This window comes from Epinephelus lanceolatus, chromosome 23 (assembly GCF_041903045.1).
Source record: "Epinephelus lanceolatus isolate andai-2023 chromosome 23, ASM4190304v1, whole genome shotgun sequence".
In the NCBI taxonomy this organism is placed as follows: Eukaryota; Metazoa; Chordata; class Actinopteri; order Perciformes; family Serranidae; genus Epinephelus; species Epinephelus lanceolatus.
The window spans coordinates 7,048,540-7,067,399 of NC_135756.1; the positions used below are offsets into that span (position 1 = coordinate 7,048,540).

Consider the following 18,860-nt stretch of genomic DNA (forward strand, 5'->3'; position numbering starts at 1 on the left):
CAGTGTAGTGCCCGCATCACTGCAGAAGCCACACCAAACAGCCGATCCATCCGACACTCCATTCTACCCTCAGTCCTGAACAAGACCTTGAGATACTTGAACTCTGTTGCATACCTCTAGAGAAAGTAACTTACTTACTAAATAATGAGATACACTCTTTCTATAAAATATGGTAACCTTTTAATAACTATATGAAAAATCTCCCATCTTATGATTGAATGACTGTCTGCATGTTCACTGGTATTATAATAGACGATGCAACTGTGGATAAGACTACCCTTTCTGGACACCCTGCACCACATTTCGCAGGTCATCAAGGAGCATGGAAACATGTTGGTGTATCATGCCCAGAGGGGAGTCAGCCCACATCTTGTGCAGACTTTTTTGTTTTTTACTTTTTACAATAACCCCAGCTCAAAAATGCTGTACCAACTAGTTTTTGTGTCTTTGTTTCTTCTCTTATATTAAAAATTAACCACAAAGAGACCACACACAATCACAATATGCTTTGCAAAATATGCTTTTACTAAGGAAAATACTATATACATTTAAAGAAAAAAGACACAAGTGGCTTTACACAGGAGCAACATGAAACTTAAATCTAGTTTAGACTGACTGCTGGTTACAGTCTAAACTACAGGAGAATTTTCCACTTTTAAAAAATCAAAACAAACTCAGTATCTTGTGTTTCCTATTGCCCTCAGCAGTGAGGAATGTAGTTTTGGCCTAAAACATACAGATTTAACAAAATATCTTTGATGATCTAGCCACTGATTTGACTACAAAGCTTAACATGATACCTAGATATACAAATACTGTTGTCTTGTCTTTAAACAGGACTGGGATCTACTTCTGTTCATTCATTCCTCAGGTGAAAATACAATGTCTTATGTTTCTGGGTGTAATTTAGTTCAATTTTTAAAAAGATGATAGCGAGTTTTAACAACAGCTAGATGTACAGAGAGTAAACTGTAACACACATGAAAGACCATGTTTCAATAAAGCTCAGAAAAACATCTGTAATACACTTTGAAAAGGACAATTAAGACTTTAAACCATCATCTGTAATTAAACTAAACCCAACAGAATGTCAGGGCAAACCGTGAAGCGTCTCTCGTTCATAATTTATTAACATCACATCCAAAATAGACTCTGAGTGAATTATGGATTGGTTTATAAACTACAGATCCCAGACACATTTAGACTTCCTTATTTATTAACAACTTATATTTACAAAAATAGATTTTTTTTTCCATTAATGGGAATAAGGTTTTTGGCAAATGCTGAGAGATCAGAGCAGATAAAGACTCTGGGAGCTGACAGTAAGAGTGTTTAAGGCAAAAGCATTGCAAATTAAAGGCCAAATGAAGTTAGTGCATAAAGTTCATACTGTGGTTCCATCACACTTCTCTTAAAGGAATAGTTACCGATACCACTCTTGTGTTTGTACGATAAATATGAAGTGAGTTAGCTTAGCTCAGCACACTGGAAACAGGGAAACAGCTAGCATGGCTCTGTCTAAAGTGAGGTTTACACTTCTGCTAAGCTGTACCGACAGCACAGGCAAGTTAAGTTTTTTTTTAACATTTATTTTACAGATAAAGATTAAAAAAATATTGTTTTCAGTCTTATGTGTCATCTATCCCAGCCCCATATCCATATGAGTAGAGAAAGTCTGCTACCTGCTAGGCTAGGCTAAGCTGCTAGCATGTTGTATATGTGGGGGAACAATGTCAAGTATAAGACAACTGTTCTGTTGTTGAACCTTGTGCGTTATAATGGATCAGATGGATCATTTTTTAATGTTACCTTCATTAAATGTTGCTTTTGTTCATGGCTTCAATTGAGTAGAGAAAAAGACCGCTAGCTGCTAGGCTAATATATGCAACAGCAAATGTCACAGGCTTATGCTAATAATGTTAGCATGTTGCATATGTGATGAAAACGTGTCAAGTATAAGACAACTGTTTTGTCGTTAAACCTTGTGAGTTATATTGGATCTGAATTTACCTTTGTTAAATGCTGTTTTACCCTGCTTCATTTGAGAAGAGGAAATGACTGCTAGCTGCTAGGCTAGAGTATGCAACTGGAAATGTCACAGGCTTATGCTAATAATGTTAGCATGTTGAATATGTGGGGAAAACATGTCTAGCAAAAGACAAGTGTTTCGTCTGTGAACCTTTTGAGGTACAATGTAGCAGAGTTTTCAACTATTGTTTAATATCGTCGCTATTTCACCACGTTTTATGTGCGTTTTAGATGTGGTAGTTGAATCAAACATTACAGACACACCAGCTCGCAACTGTAAATGGTCACGATGGCAAAGGCTACGGCGTAGACTCTGGGTAGAGCCTACACAACTATAAGTCAGCCTTGAGGTAACAAAATCTGTCTACCAGCACCTTGAAAACAAGGTTTTTGTACGTGGTGTTTTTTTATACTTGAACAGAGCCATGCTACTGTAGCTGTTTCCCTGTATTTCCAGTCATTATGCTAAGCTAAGATAACTGGTTGGTGGCTGTAGCTTCATATTTATTGTACAAATCTAAGAGTGGTGTCGATCTTATCTTACTCTCAGCCAAAAAGGCAAATAAGCGTATTTCCTATAATGACTAACTACTCCTTACAGGAAAAACAACCTTACGGGATGCATATATTCAATTTAAGGTGCTGGACTGCACACAACAACCTGACAGAATTTAGCCCCTTAAAATGCTTTTGACCAAAAGTAAAGTTGGTATTCATTATATGAACATCCCAAATGTTTAACTTTTTAACATCAAGGAATGAAAACTTTTAAACTATTTCCAAATGAGCGCAGGAACCCCGAACTAAGCCCACCATGTTTGAAATGCTAAGTCAGCTGAAGAAAATATATAACAATATATAAAAGAGTACAACAAAATAAAAAAAAAAAAACACAAAACAGAATATGAACACAAACAAGTATCAAAACGGGATGTATGCCTCGATGGAATGGAATAAAAACATTTAATATTAAAGAACTACAAAGAGCAATAACTTTATGAAAAACAAACAAAAAAAAGGTTTCTATAAATACAAAGGTTCTGCGTCAGTGTCCTGTAAAGAGCCTCACATGTCATATTTTCATATACGTTCTACTGGAATAAATGCCACACTGCATTATTCACTACATCTATTTGAATTGATCTCAACGTGATTCAAGCCGGGTTGATTAGGACAACAGATACTACTGATAAGTTGACTCAGGTAAAAATTATTCAGTGCAACTTTACTTCAGAAATTAAAGCAACCAGTGCCTCTTTGTTATTAATATCATTATTAATATTATTATTATTATTAATTGTTACTACTACAGTGTATCTGATGAAGCAGAGATGGAACAATCAGCAGTGGGAACTACTGTATGAGGTTTGCTCCAGGACACTGAACCATGCTCTACAGGGGGGAGGTCAAAGGTGGAGGGTGAAGATGGGAGGGGGAGATGGAGGGGGTGGGGGGTGTTGTCATGAACCTCAGGAGGTCTCGTTGACCGTTCGCTCCAGCGCTATCACTTTACTGCTGCTCTCATTCGTCCTCTGCTCCAGAGACCTGACAGACAAAGATCAGAGGTGTGTTCAGACAATTTTTCTCATTTATACAATGTAAAACGCCATAGACTTGTGCTAATAACGTTAGCATGTTGTATTTGTATGGAAAACGTGTTTAGTATAAGACAGTTGTTTTGTCAGTGAACCTTGTGAGTTGTAATGGAGCCAAATTTTGTAATGTTAACTTTGTTAAATGTTGCTGTTGTCCCTGACTTCATATGAGACGAGGAAAAGTCTGCTAGCTGCTAGACTAATTTATACAATGTAAAACGCCATAGACTTGTGCTAATAACGTTAGCATGTTGTGTTTGTATGGAAAACGTGTTTAGTATAAGACAGTTGTTTTGTCAGTGAACCTTGTGAGTTGTAATGGAGCTGAATTTTGTAATGTTACCTTTGTTAAATGTTGCTGTTGTCCCTGGCTTCATATGAGTAGAGGAAAAGTCTGCTAGCTGCTAGGCTAATTTATACAATGTAAAATGCCATAGGCTTGTGCTAATAACGTTAGCATGTTGTATTTGTGGGGAAAATGTGTCCAGATAAAGACAAGTGTTTGTCTGTGAATGCTGCGAGTTATAGTGAAGCTGATTTGTGTACTTGTGTTTGAAAGTGTCTCTATTAAGCCATGTTTAATGTGTGTTTAATGTGTGTTTTGAATCAGCTAAACTTAACAGCAATGTCTCTAGGTGAAGCTCTTTTCTTTGTGTGTTTGTGTACTCATGCAAACTACCCACTTCTTCTTCTTCTGTTATATTTCTAATACCTGTACAGTTAGTGTGTGTTTACCTGTGCAGGTCCAGCAGCAGGTTGTTTGATGTCTGCGTATCGTTGCTTTTACGCCTGAAAGGTGGGTGTGTTTCCACCATGTTTTCTGTTTCCTCCGCCGCCTTCTGTTGCTCTGAGCGCCGCCACGCTGCCATGACGATGGCGGGCGTGTCCTCCCATTGGTCGGGGTATTCCCCACCCAAGCCGAGGAGGTGTGGCTGCTCGTCCTCGAAGGTCGATAACAGACTTCTTGACCTCACTGCAAGAAAAAGACATTTAAATTTACTTTCTAAAAAACAGTTTTCTCTGTCTCTGTATTTGAAAACAGGATAACGGAGTGTTTAAACCTTTCAGACTGAACACACCCAGTGGCACCAGACGTGTACACTCACACAAAAATACACACTATCTCCACGCACACTTGTTGTGTTGTTGTCTGCGTTTGAAAAAAACTGTTTGTGTGTGTGTGTGTGTGTGTGTGTGTGTTTGTGATAAGTGTGTGTGTGTGTGGGCAGGATAGGACTTGATGGGATTTGATTGTTAAGAAAATGATATCTGGTCTCTATTACAAAAGCGTGTGCATGCATGTGTGAGTGTGTGTGTGTGTGTGTGTGTGTGTGTGTGTGTGTGGGAGGGAGCAGAGAGGATGTAGTGAAAGGTCAAGTCTTCTAATCAGTAGCTGTGTAGCTTTTATTGCAGTGTTGTAGGTGGAATCTGATTATTGTCAATGTTATAATGGACCTCCAGAGTTTTAGAGTCAGGAGCTAATGATTCATTACAATGGAAACAGCAGGAAAGGTCAGTTTAGCTGAAAACTACATGAAAGTCGACTTCCAGTAATGCTCGACTCTTTGGTAGCCTCGCTCAGGGTGTGTATTGTACTGTGTGTGTGAGTGTAACTACCTGTGGTTGTGTAGGACTCTTTGACAGCCAGCTGTTTGGAAGTGAGGCCAGTTTCAGTGATGGTGGAGCATGGCGTCAAACTGCTGGGGTAGAAGCTCCCCAGAAACAGAGCAAAACACAACACGACCACCTACAGAGAGACAGACACAGAGAGACAGACACAGAGGAGAGAGTTTGAAGTTAGAAAAATGTCAGTGAAACGTCCAACAGATGTCAGTAAAGTTCTAAATGTTCCAAATAAGGACATTAATCTAGAACAGTGTACAAAACAACGGAGCTAAAAAGTTCAAACATCTGAAACTGAAGGATTCAACATGGATACAGATGCATTCACTGCCACGTGTAAAATACGCCGTCGTAAATCACCAGTGTTTTTGGTCACGGCGGTTTACAAAGAGACGAGAGACAGACAGAAAGAGGTTAAATAAATTATGAATCAGTGCTAAGCTGCTAATGAACGATGGAAGCAGATGTCTACAATTCAATATTTTAATCAATGTTTCATCACCAGTCACCTGTTAGCACCCACACACACACACACACACACACACACACACACACACACACACACACACACACACACACAGTCGTACCATTAGGCATGATGACGTCTGGGTTCCTGCCATCCTGCAGGACTTGGGGACTTTGCCGGCCACCACTGCCTGCAGAGACTGCAGCTGCTGTAACAGGGACCTGAGGAGGACACACACACACACATATTATATAACAAACACAGGTTGGTGACACACACAGAAAATAACACACTAACGCCTGATGAACTCCACACATGAAAACACACGGAAACAAAACAACAGAAGACGTAAAACTTTAAAACGACGTAATTTGTTCCTTCTTTTCGAGTTTAAATTGATTATTGAATTGTGTGGTTATTTTTTAACATGGTTATACGGTAAAACATAAAAAGAGTACAGAGTTTAAGGAGGCAGAAATATTACACACAGAATTTAATTTATTCTGCGAAAGTATCCGAACAGAAAACACACGAAACTTGGCTCGACACAAACCTTTACCATTTCTAAAAGTACTGCAGTTTAATGTGTGTTTTGAATCAACTAAACTTTACAGCACTTCACAGAAACCTCCGCCGCCATCTAGTGTTTTGGAGGTGTAACTGCAGAGTGACACAGACACACCACTGCACAAGTATAAATGTTCACAACAGCGTAGAGTCTGCCGCACAAGTATAAATCCCACTTTAGTATTTTTTATGCTAATACCAGGAGATTCTGAATGCACTTTAGAAGCTGAATATTTCTTCCACCACTGATTATATGTAATAAAATGACGCATGGAGCAGGAACAGGTTCGTTTGTTCAGTGTTAACGTCTCTTATTCAGCATCAGTCGGAGGGTTTGTTCTCCTGTTTGCCTCATTAAAAAGATGGTTGAACAAAACATGAACACTGTCCAGGTGCACCAGCATCAACACACACGCACACACACACACACACTGAACACACAATGCCACACAAACACACTCAAATGCAACTGGTTCATTTAACTTTCAGGCAGTGATAATAAAGCCCACTTTAACCAGTGAGTGAAAAACAAGACCCTAAACAGCTGTGTTCCAGAGCTGTACACACACACACACACACACACACACACACACACACACACACACACACACACAGTTCATCCATGCATAACGAGAGCAAACAACATGGTCTAAATTGAAGCAGCTTGAGCATTTTACATTAAAATAGCCTCATGATTATGCATGGCTGCAAAATTGCCTCTGAACAGAATCTACAGGGAGCTTTTGATTCAATAATAAAATTCAGTCAGTGTTTCCTGACACGTCCTCCCTCTGTGTTCCTCTCTGCTCAGCTGCAATGCTTTTAAAGGACTGTAAAAATAAAAGGTTTTGGGGGGGGGGGGGGGGGTATAAAAGTGAAGTCCCACAGGACATGTCAAAACAGGTCCGTATCCAGAGACAGAGACATGTTCAGGTCTGAATCACCCCCTCTTTAATTTCCCGGTGTTTTGATTGTCACCAGCGTTGAGTCAGTGTGACTGACAGTCAAACCTGTCACCTCTCCTGCTGCTCACTCATCTCTGTCAACAGTGACAGATTCTATTAAGAGTCCTTTTCCTTCCCTAAAAGCTGCACGAGCTTTCTTACACTCGCTGATTCCGGAGGCGAAGTGAAAGAGTGAAAAATATTGGTAACATTTCTGAGGCCTGAGCTTTTGTTTTTTTGCGTGCATTTTTAATTTCTCCTCGCTACTTAGGAAACATATGGCCTCATAATTTTAAAAAACGGAGCGCTGTCTTTGAACTGTAAGTAGTGTTGGAAAAACATGTCCTCACATGGGGACAATGGGTTTATTTTTGACAGTCACAAGTCTGTAATAAAGTACAAAACTGATTATTCTGATGCCTGGACATTGTTGTGCAAAAACAAAATTACAAACAATGCAACAACTGTTCGGTGTTTTGTAACTCTGTGGGTCAAAGGTCACCGTTCATGTCTGTAACTGATCAAAACTGTTCATTTTAACACCTGACCATAATGAAAAATCCCAATGTCCTCAGACGAGTGCTTCTTAACAGCATTTTAGCTCGTAACTGTTGCGAAAACTGGTTGAATTTGAGCTGTGGGTTTTGGACCTTGCCCACTTTTGTGTCGGGATCAGCTGCAGACTGACTTGGTGTAAATGGCCGCCATCTTGTTTTTACATGGCTTAGTGTTGTGCTTTTGCTAACGCTAGCACATGAAAGGGTCCATGAACGAGGACAGAATGAAGTATAAGGTGCAGTAAACCCAAAATGTGATGTCCTCATACGGGGCTGCCCCCTAATAGTCGACCAAATGTTAGTCGACCAGAAAGGCAAGATTTCACTGGTCGCTTAGCTGCAGAAAACAAACTAAAAAAGGAAAAGCTGCGTCTTGTCAAAATAAATCAAAACCTATCTGACTGGACCATGTGGGACTTTAATTTTAAGTGTCCACGCTCAGCAGTCAGACAGGAGTCAGGTTAATTTCCAGGGCTGGTGCCTGCGGTTATTCCACAGGCTAGTTAATAACATGTCGGGCAGGAAATCCAAAGTGTGGGATCATTTTGAGAAGGTGAAGGACGAACCCAAGGTGATATGTAAACTCATCTTCAAGCCCAGCTGCTGCATCAACAGCCTTGTACATGGGGCGCCTGCTCTATCCACTAAGCCACCGACACCCCACAGGTAAGGACCTTTACTGTCTATCAAGTCAGTCACATGTGCAGTGAGTGTGTGAATATGTGTGTATGATGCATGTGCACTGACTGTGTTGTTCTTACTTGTTTGTGCACTCCAGAGTTTCCACTTTCCTGCGCAGCTCGTTGTTTTCGTTGGAGCACGTCTCCACCCTGTGGTCAGACAGAAGTACTGCAGCGTCAGTGACTGGACTTCAATTTTTAATTTCTCTATCTAGCACCACTACATGACTGCCATATTGTTTCTAAATTGCTTCTGCAGGACATGTTCCATAGTTCTAAAACATTTAATTTGTTTCCTACAATATCTGTCGTTCCAGATTTACTCTTGTTTTTACTCTGCACAGAATCATACAGCTTTTTTCCCCCTCTATATAACATTTGTAAACCTTTTTAAGAGTGTCCTGCAACATAAGTTTAAGAACAAATATACAAAATAAAAATACACAACTCTAAAACAAGCAATATAAAATGAGACACAAAATGAGATTACCACAAAGAAAAGCCAAAAAGTTCAAGGTTCATAGTCAGCTTAGAGGTTATTTAAATCATTTAAAATAAAGGCATCACAAAGTCAAAGTAAATCAAAATGAGACATTAACAAATAAAATGAGCAGAAAACAAGAGCAAAAGTCAAAAGTCTTTCATTTATGTTTGTTTTTTCAGTGTCATTTTTATATCCCAGTGTCTCAGATACGATGACAGAAGAAGAGGAAGAGGACTCACTTCTTCTCCAGAGCGTCCATGTACTCTTTCTTCTTCCTGCGACTCTCCTGAGCTGAAATCTAAAACAGAGAGAAGACAAAGGAATACAGTTTGCTTTATAATGTTTCAGAGTTCAACCAGTATTAAGGTTATTTAAAAAAAAAAACATTTCCCCTCTTTTAATCTATTCATGTCAGAGTTCATAAACAGGTGTGTACGTGTTGCAAAATCTGCCTTTTTTAATCTACACTTCAAAAAAAATGTTTGAACCTGGCCTTTATTTTCCCCATGTGTTTGCGTCTAAGAGACGAATGGGAACAACAGTGTCTGAAACTGGTCCAGTACTGAGCGAGGGCACTGCAGATGACAGCGATGAAATGGAACCACTCAGGACGTGTTCACATCGTCAGTTCACCTTTTGAAAGCTGGTGTGATGTCACTTTCCTTGTGCTGCTTTAAGACGCCTTTCACAAGTGTTTAAAACTTTGAACTCTGAGCAAGTTGGTGAGAAATTTCCCACAAATTGCAAAAAAAAAAAAGATTTAGAAAATTGTTTTTTAAAAAATAAGAAAAAGGGGGGAAAAAAAGCTAGGGAAAAACTATATTCATAAAATGATGTTACAGAATTCTTATAACTTTAAATCACTCTTTCCAGGTCGCTTCCTTGTTTTTAACTTTCTTTCTTTTGTTAAATAATTTTCTTGCAATTTTCATTGGGTCATTTCTTCTTCTGTCTTTAGCTCAGTGCCTTCTTCCCACGTTTTTACAAGAAACCAGTTGCCTACATTCGTCACTTAGAAAATAGGGGCCTGGTTGAAAAAAACACAAGTTACCCTTTAATTTCACACGCCTTCTTAAGGCATTTTTCATCTCTTGTTCTTATCAGAGAATTAACTTTGAAAAACAAAATGTGTCACAACATTTAACTCACACTGAACTGCTGTAATTGACAACTAGAGCGGATTCTCAGTAAGTTACATGGATGCTGATTTAGTGGCCCGACTGATATGTCAGTCTGTACCTTATTCTTGATCTTCCTGCGGATCTTCTTCAGCGCCTTCTCCTCAGCTTTGGTGAGCGGCAGTTTGGTGGGGACTGGGTAACCTTCGGCCACCAGCGTACGGCGCTCCTCCTCGGTCAGCATCAACGGGCCCGACCCCTGCAGCTTCTACACACACACACACACACACAAAGAGAAATTCTATTGTAACGACCCATAAAATGTGTGTTGAAGCTCATTTTAAGCTGTGAACTGGCGATCAGCTGGTTTCTTTGTGTTATTGTGCAACGCTGAAAAATGTGAACAAACGCTTTTAAACACAAAGTCACACAATAACGAACGTATGAATCTAGTGTATCATTCTGGATTTCTTTGAACATTTTCTAACAGGAAACTTAAGGATGAGACCTCGAATTTGTGTTACTACCTTATATTACTTAAATACATAAAGTCTAAGTGCAGTTTTTGTTCTTTTTTCCCCAAAAGATTAAGACATTATGAGGAAGATTGTTGCTCACATATCAAGAAAAATCAACTTTCAGCTGGATTTTTTGACTAAAATGTGACTCTTTTTAGAAATATGTGGACGTCACTCATCCTACAGGCACATTTTTGGCCGATTATTACAAAAAAAACATCAACACAACAGATGATGCTTACATGAGCAGCGGTGAGCAGAGGGGAGTTGGACAGGGAGGAAGCAGCACGAGGCGACACCTTCAGGCTGGCCTGTGATGGAGGAGGGCTGGTGGGGGAGGTGGGGCAGGAGAGGCCTGGCGGGGCGTGGACGGGGCTCTGGCTGCCCTCGGAGTCGCTGCCATGGGAACTGGGAGGAGTGGGAGGCATCTGAAGTGACTCCAGACCTGAAATACCACAGTATGAGGAACTATTTTTAGATAATAACATAGTCACGGATGAAATATAAAATGATTGATGAGTAAAGTTTTTTCTAAAAATTAAGATTAAAATGAAAATAAATGACTGTGTGTTATCAACTGGAGCCATTTTTGCAGTCTGAGGACATCATGAAGTACCAACAAATGACCAGCAGGGGTCGTCGTAGCATCAGATAACTGACATGCAGTGAGAGGAAGTGAGGACACAGTTTAAATTCAGACCTTTGGGTGAAAGATTGAGAAACTGGTCGACCTCATGAGGCTCCAGTTTGATCTGCGGGATGATGTTCTCCTCTTTAATCTGTAAACGACAGGAGAGATGAAAACAGACGGACGACAGGGGTTACAAACAGTGAAACAAATAACCTGATTTATTAGTTTCCATATCTGAGTTCTCACCTTGAGGCCTTTGCCCTGGTTGTGGCTGCTGACTGTGGTCTGAGCCGGGGCGGTGACAGCCGCAGCAGCAGCAGCAGGGGGAACCACAACAGGGCTCTCAGGCACCTGGGGCCCCTCGCTGGGGGCCAGAGTGAGGGAGAGGGTGGGGAGGAGGGAGGGAGTCTCACACAGGAGGCTGTCGATGGCGTCGTCCTGCTCCATGGGCCAGTCGGCTGAATCTCCGTCAGACTCTGCTGCACAAGAAGCAACATCGACTTGCTTTAGTGATTCTGTGACTTCACATTGACTTGTAGTTCGTAGGTTGTGACGATATTGGTGCTTTCTCAAAATATTTACACAGTGAGACATTTGATTAATAATCATCAGTAATGTGGACATAATAACTAAATGGGTAAAGGCAAATAATAGAACAGCTAGACCAGTCTGGTAAGCTCAGAAATTACGTCATTTTACTGTGATGCCGCCTTTAAAACCACAAACACTATCAAGATATCTAAAATCTAAGACATATCCGACAATCTGTCTCTCACCTGCATCGCTGCCCTGCTCTCCTGTCAGGTGTGACAGGGGCGACTGTGGCCGGCTGTCCCCGCAGAGTGAGTAGCTGTGCTCGGCCGTGATGTGGGGGGGCAGAGGGGACGACGGGGACAGGTCGCCCCCATCCTCGCCCTCCATGGCTTCCACTCCGCCTCTCACCCCAGACAGGAAGGGGTCGCTGAGCAGCTGGCCCAGCAAAGCATCCTGGGACAGGTCGTCGAGGAGCTCGGAGAAGTGCTGCACAGAAGGAGGAAGTAAACGCTGTGAATATCTTATTTAATGCAAATGTAAAATATCAATTTGAGCCCAGCAGAGCGACGACAGGAGACAGACGGATAATTTTATAAAGACACATGGTTAGAGTCAGCGACAGCCTGCCTGTAATTAGAGACAATTTTATTGCCACCTTTCCTTGAAGTTTCCCTCCGCTCTCCCTCGGGGAACACTAAAGCAGCCAATTAAAAACCTGTAAAATTGTCTTTTACTGTCTCTGTTTGTGTGTGTGATTCTCAGTGTGGTGATACATTTACACATCTCCCCCTCCACACCACCGTTAATCTCCTCTTTCATCCCCCCATCCTTCACTACATTCCTGCTGCTGCTGCTATCTTCCCTCCTGCTCTCTATCTGCCTCCTCCATCTCTCAGCAAGGTGAGCATTCAGGTGTCCTCCTCGTTCAGAGGTGGTGAGGAACGTAAACAAAAGGCCCTGCAGGTGATGTGTTGATAACATACTGACACACATCTGTTTCTGTATTTTGAACAATTTCTAACACAAAACTGGTTGAAATCTTTATAATAACTGTTGAAGAGCTGGCAAATCATCACTACTTTTATTTAATATGTACAAAAAAGGCTAATGATTAATCTGCTTTGGATTGTCTCCTACAAAATATTATTAAAAACTTCATAAGTATCTGCCACAATTTGTCTTGAACAATAATCTAAACCCTCAAGATATTCAGTGTACAGTTATTTAAAACACAGAAAAGCAACAAATCATCACATTACTGATGCCGAAATAAAAAAAAATGTGGATTTTTTTTGTTGCTGACTCATTTCTGTTGATCAGCGCAATGCCATTTTTCCAGCTTTTATCTTCATTACACCTTCAGTACTTTGAAAAAAGACAGAATAAGACTGTTTGTTGTGCTGGTATCAAGCAACAACTGCTTATAAAGTCTATGGTAATCAAGAAAATGACACTTTATTCTAAGTAAACATGACTTTTATTTAGAAAAGGTGGACGACTTTCACCACACTGGCATGTTTTTGGACTGGTTACACAGTATTTAAATAAGTAAGTAATAAAAGTAACTCATCACTGGGACATTTAAATTATTCAGTGCAGATGTGCTACGTTCACATAAAACCTTCAAAATAAAAGTCCTGTCCTGACTCGAACTCATCGCTCCCAAAGAGAACTGGAAATGTTTCTGATGTAACCTCAGCTGCTCAAATTCTGTTGCCGGGCAGAAAACGCTGAACGTGTCCAATGAAGTATTAGTGGTTGGCTCAGCCAATGAGAGGAGGATAAACAATTTAAATTAAACACACATGAAACTGTGACTACACTGTCCACTGAGGAGAGGAAAGGAAAGGAAAGATGAGAAAAGATAAGGAAAGGAAAGGAAAGGAAAGGAAAGGAAAAAAGAGGAAAGGAGAAAGTGAAGGGAAATTAAGGACATGAAATAAGAGGCAAGGAAAGGAAAAGAAAAGGTAAGAAAAACAAGGTAGAAAGGAAAAAAGAGGAAAGGACAGGAAGGAAGCGAAGGACATGAGATGGGGGGAGCAAAGGAAAGGAAAGGAAAGGAGTAAAGAAGGAAGAAAGAAGGGAGAGGAAATGAAAGCACATGGAAGGAATGAAGAAGGGAAGCAAAGAACAGAAATACAAAAAACCATACACAGTTCCGACACAGTTATGTAACACGAGACAAAAGATGTCGGGGCGTACGGACAGACGGACAGAGGTTATAAAGTGAGAGTGAAATCAAGATGGAGGAAACAGGAGCAGGGTGGACGGCCGAGCGCCAAACATGTGGCTTCAATTACAGGCCGAGACTTCCAGCACTTTCTGTCACACACACGCACGCACGCACACACACACACACACACACAGAAATGACCTCTTCACTCCATAAACACACAGCACGCTCCTGCCACCATATGCTGACCTATAAGGCTGGCCTCTTTTTGTGTGTGTGTGTGTGTGTGTGTGTGTGCGTGCGTGTGCAAACAGCGACAGCACACCGTGAATCTACTCAAAGGAGGGGAAGACAAATATTTACATTAGATTAATATTTCCATCTTTCAGCCAACACATGAATGTATGGATGAACGTGCACGTGCACAAACCCATCAGACATTCACAACACTCTACCTCTCCCCCCAGCGTCTCCTGGTAACCACGTCTCCATGGTTACCGGGAGCCATCTTATGTGTCAAACTGCTGCTGATATTATTGCAGGTCTTCAGACTCTGACAGCTGTGATGATGATAGTGATTATAACGTCAGCTCTGATGAATAAAACATCACTGTCTTGTAAAACATAACTTGTCTTCTCAAGTTCGGTCAACTATAATTTTTAAAGCAGCCTGGACACCGACTATTTTAAGTTAAAGCAACTAGAAGTAATTTTGTAATGATTCAAAACAAATAAATTTTTACATTTTACACATTTATCCACAGAATAGATCAATTTGATGAACTTAATCTAATTCAGTTGTTCTTAATTCTTTACTTTATATAAACTAAAGTCAAGTCAGTTGTACTTCAATCCTTGAGTTGATATAAACTGATTTTAATTCAGTTGTAATGTAATCCTTCAGTTTACAAAAAATGACCTTAAGTCAATTATACTTAAATAATTTAGTTTAAATGATTGAAAGGTTTAAGTACAGCTGAAATGATATCAAGTTTATTTGACTCAAAAAGTTTATTTGTTTCCAATCGTCACAAAATTACAACTCCAGTTCAGTCAACTTAAAATGTTTAGGCAGCCTGGACTTATAGTTTATTAAGTAACAAACAACTAGTTTCTTTTTATAATGAGCATTTATATATGTGACACAATGAAAACAACTTATTAATACTATATTAAATGAAATATATGCACGTACTGAATGTTCTAGTGTTTGTTGGCCCATGTGCAGATTATCAGGACAATTCTGGTTTTCAGTTCGATGAGGTTTGAGGATGATTAAGTTAAAAAGAGGAGAAAACATCATGACTATAAGAAAAACAGGGTGTAGTTTTTAGGGAGGGGTAATTACATACTGAACCCCTCTTTAAAATAAGTGAAGCCACATTTTGTGGGTTTGTACGACCTTTGACTTCACCCTGTAGTTTCGTCAGCAGCTCATGGAGGCAATTAAAACCCTCAGTGCCCAAGTGATGCAATTTGCGTTGAAATCTTACTTAGTTTTTGGATAAAAACATCCATAAATCTGATTGGAAACCCTTAAAAAATAATGTCATGGGTACACGGCTATGGAGGACTGAAGCTGCAAAAATAAAAAATAAATAAATGAATCAATAAATAAACATTATGCCACTACACACACTAAAATTAATATGAAAAATAAATGTAGGCTTGAGTTAATGATAAAATGTGACATAAAATATTTCTATTTAATTTTCTTCTTTATTTATTTACCTTTGTATTTATCCACTTTTTTTACTTACTTATTGACTTCCACCTTTATTCATTCATTTATTTACTTTTATTATTTTTCAAATATATTCATTTATTTTTTATTCTATTTGAAATTTATTTTCAAATATAGTTATTGATTAATGTACTTTCTGTATTATTTTTTCTTTGCATTTTTCCACCATTTATTTCTCAATTTTTTTTAATAAATACATTTAAAATACACACATTAAAAAATAAATAATAGAATAATAAAAATAAAATTATAAGAAAAATCATACAATAAATGCAATAAATTAATAAACGAATAAATAAATAATTAAAATAAATTAATTAATTAAAGGGGAAATTACTGGTAAGATTAATTAATTTATTAATAAAAAGGTAAATAAATAAAAAAGCAACTTCAACAACAAACAACTAAATTACTTGATGCCAACATTTATTTTCAACATTTTTGATACATTTAACAGCATACTGACTAATCTATCGAGTCATTTATTTTGGCAGCTTCCATCCTCCATCCACTGCAAACAGGGGCTGCTAAAAGCTAATTCAGCGTACATTTATTGATGCTAATTTGCTTACTTTGCTAGTTTATACAAAAACAGACTGGGCCTAAATTTTTGCCCACGGCTAACACACAGTGTCAGACTTGAACACAGTCGGGAATAAAGTCCCATCTTATTTAAGAAAAAGGAAATGGGAGAGGTCCAACTCTGCAGAACCACACCAAAGACGCGTATAGTAAGTATGTGTATTCACTCCCTATCATTTCTGCAGTGGGAGTGTGTGGTTGTGGCTGACAGAAGAAAATGTGATGCGGGGCAGTCAACCAAGCTGCTGGTCGGGTGTAACTCATCACACACAACAGAAACCTCTTTGTCTCTGCAGCCAACAGAGAGGTGTTATTTGGGGTTGACTGTAACTTGACACCCTCCAGCTGGGAAACAGAACCTGAAGCCTTAATGGGAAAACTGGGAGTATAAAGTGAAACTAGGGCAAGAATCCGTAACTGTTCTGAGGAAACAGTGATGACAACAAAGAGGCTTTTCTTCGCCCGTAACACATGAAAACATCGCTGAGAGTGCAGATTGTAATCTTTTAATGAAGCCACAACAAAGTCTGCAGACGGAAGAGGAGACGCAGAGTGGTTATCGCTCAAGTTCTGGTGAAACATCAGAAATCCTGTGTCATCCAAAGAGAGACAACCCTTTGAGAGGCTTTGCTATACTTTAATGTGTCCGATCGTAATTAAATCAAAGAAATACAGATGAAGGGAAGACGCCAAAGTAGGTCAGAAACGTCAGTCGAACAAAGAGAAGCAGAGCTGTGTGTGAAGGAAATTAATTAGCTGAGTCTGAGCTGAGAAATGCTGCTAACATGCTGATGTTTAGCAGATATAAAGCTCGCTGTGCACGCCATCTTTGATCAGGGTGGAAGATAGACTGTGCAAAATAATGGATGTAACCACCGTGACATCACCCATTGATCTGTGGTCTGTTTTTAATGTGGATGGATGAAGACCTCTGGACATCGTTAAAAGTGGGGCTCTGTTTATCCTATGAAAGTTGCTTGGTGGCATATGAAACCAAAAAAGATTTCTGCAATGTGAAATGACTCGGAGCAAATTATATGTAATGTCAATGTCAAGACACAAATACAGGCGAATTCCCACCAGACGGCGCAATGAAAGCGTCGTGAATGACGTGAAATACGTGAATTAAGTCGCCTGAATTAAGCAAATAGTGCGATTTCACGTCATATATAGAAAAGTTGGAAAATCTGAATTTAGGCGACTAATTCGTGCCCTGATACCCAGTCAGCATTGAGATCCTCCAGGGACTTATGATGCAGGGGATGTACCGATGGAAGTTCATTCATCAATTCAGCAATTTCATGTACATAGGATGCAAGTTATATGCGCGTATGAAGCAAGTCAACAAAAAATACTACAGCGTTTAAACTTGCGCAAGTAACGTGATGCAAAAATTCACATTGCATTTAATGAACACAACACTAGAGCCAAGCAAAGCCCAGTGCGGCTGAGCAGCTAACTTCTGCTGGCTGAGTGGCTAATTCCAGTTTAGCGCTACGCTAACTTGAATAGGGATAAAAATCATTTATTTCTATGACCCTTCTAGACTATACAAATGTTATTGGACCACATGGATCAAATCACAATAGTGAAACAATTCATTTTGCAGGGGCCCCAAGGCATCACAATACAACCTGGAAGTTGTAATTCCACGTTTAGCTACTACGAAAATTAACGTCAAAGACTTTTTACTGGGGATTTGGTTTTGAAACTTCAAGTTCGGTATTCTGGCCACCGCCATCTTGGATTTCTGGAGCCAGAAGTGACAACATTTAGAAAGAGGGTGGAAATATTTCAAACACTACATGCTAGCTTGGTTAGCAAGATGCCTTTACAGCTGCAGTTAACTGTGCTAATGCTAATTTTCACAAGCTAAAAAAGGCTTAAAACCATTAACACAAAATGTGCTCATGGGAAAAACTGAATATACAACTACTTTTTTATGGGGTTTTTTAAGATATATTTTTGGGGCATTTTTGCCTTTATAGATAGGACAGTTAGACATGGGGGGGCCACAGGCTGGAGTCGAACCCAGATCGCTGCGGCAACAGCCTTGTACACGGGGCGCCTGCTCTACCCACTAAGCCACCAACACCCTTGATTATATAACTACTCTGAGAGCCTTTTAGTTTCCAATGCTACCTGCTAGCTCGGTTGTCAAGATGCGTTTACTGCTGTGGTAAACTGTGCTAACGCTAATTTTCGCTGGTGAAATACAGGCTTAAAACAATTACAACAAAATGAAGTCATAGGAAAAACTGATTATCCAACAACTCTGAGGGTCTTTTAGTTTCAAACGCTACCAGCTAGCTAGGTTAGCAAGATGCATTTACAGCTGGGGTTAACTGTGCTAATGCTAATTTTCACTAGCTAAAAAAGGCTTAAAACCATTAAAACAAAATGTAGTCATAGGAAAAACTGATTATCCAACAACTCTGAGGGTCTTTTAGTTTCAAACGCTACCAGCTAGCTAGGTTAGCAAGATTTCGCTAACAAAAAAACAGGCTAAAAACTAATGGAAAAAATTAACCTATAGGTAAAACTGAATATCCAACTACTCTGAGGGTCTTTTAATACAACAAAACACTCCACAAGACTATTTTGGACGACCAATTT

At 39.6% G+C, this 18,860-nt stretch overlaps 1 protein-coding gene across 2 annotated transcripts in view; it reads right to left on the reverse strand.

Annotated features, from left to right (window-relative positions):
- Positions 1–3,355: 3,355 nt before the first annotated feature.
- creb3l2 (cAMP responsive element binding protein 3-like 2) overlaps positions 3,356–18,860 on the reverse strand; it is a 38,192-nt gene continuing 22,687 nt past the window's right edge. Inside the window, exons 2-12 of one of the 2 annotated variants that reach the window (XM_033615039.2) lie at positions 11,988–12,231; positions 11,458–11,687; positions 11,281–11,359; positions 10,823–11,025; positions 10,184–10,330; positions 9,184–9,242; positions 8,542–8,610; positions 5,834–5,933; positions 5,241–5,370; positions 4,359–4,596; positions 3,356–3,573 (exon numbers count right to left, since the gene is read on the reverse strand). In XM_033615039.2, the coding sequence (XP_033470930.2) occupies positions 3,498–3,573; positions 4,359–4,596; positions 5,241–5,370; positions 5,834–5,933; positions 8,542–8,610; positions 9,184–9,242; positions 10,184–10,330; positions 10,823–11,025; positions 11,281–11,359; positions 11,458–11,687; positions 11,988–12,231 (1,575 nt within the window). In that variant the 3' untranslated portion in view covers positions 3,356–3,497. Of the gene's footprint in view, positions 3,574–4,358; positions 4,597–5,240; positions 5,371–5,833; positions 5,934–8,541; positions 8,611–9,183; positions 9,243–10,183; positions 10,331–10,822; positions 11,026–11,280; positions 11,360–11,457; positions 11,691–11,987; positions 12,232–18,860 lie in introns of both variants that reach the window. The other variant, XM_033615037.2, reaches the window with a different exon arrangement.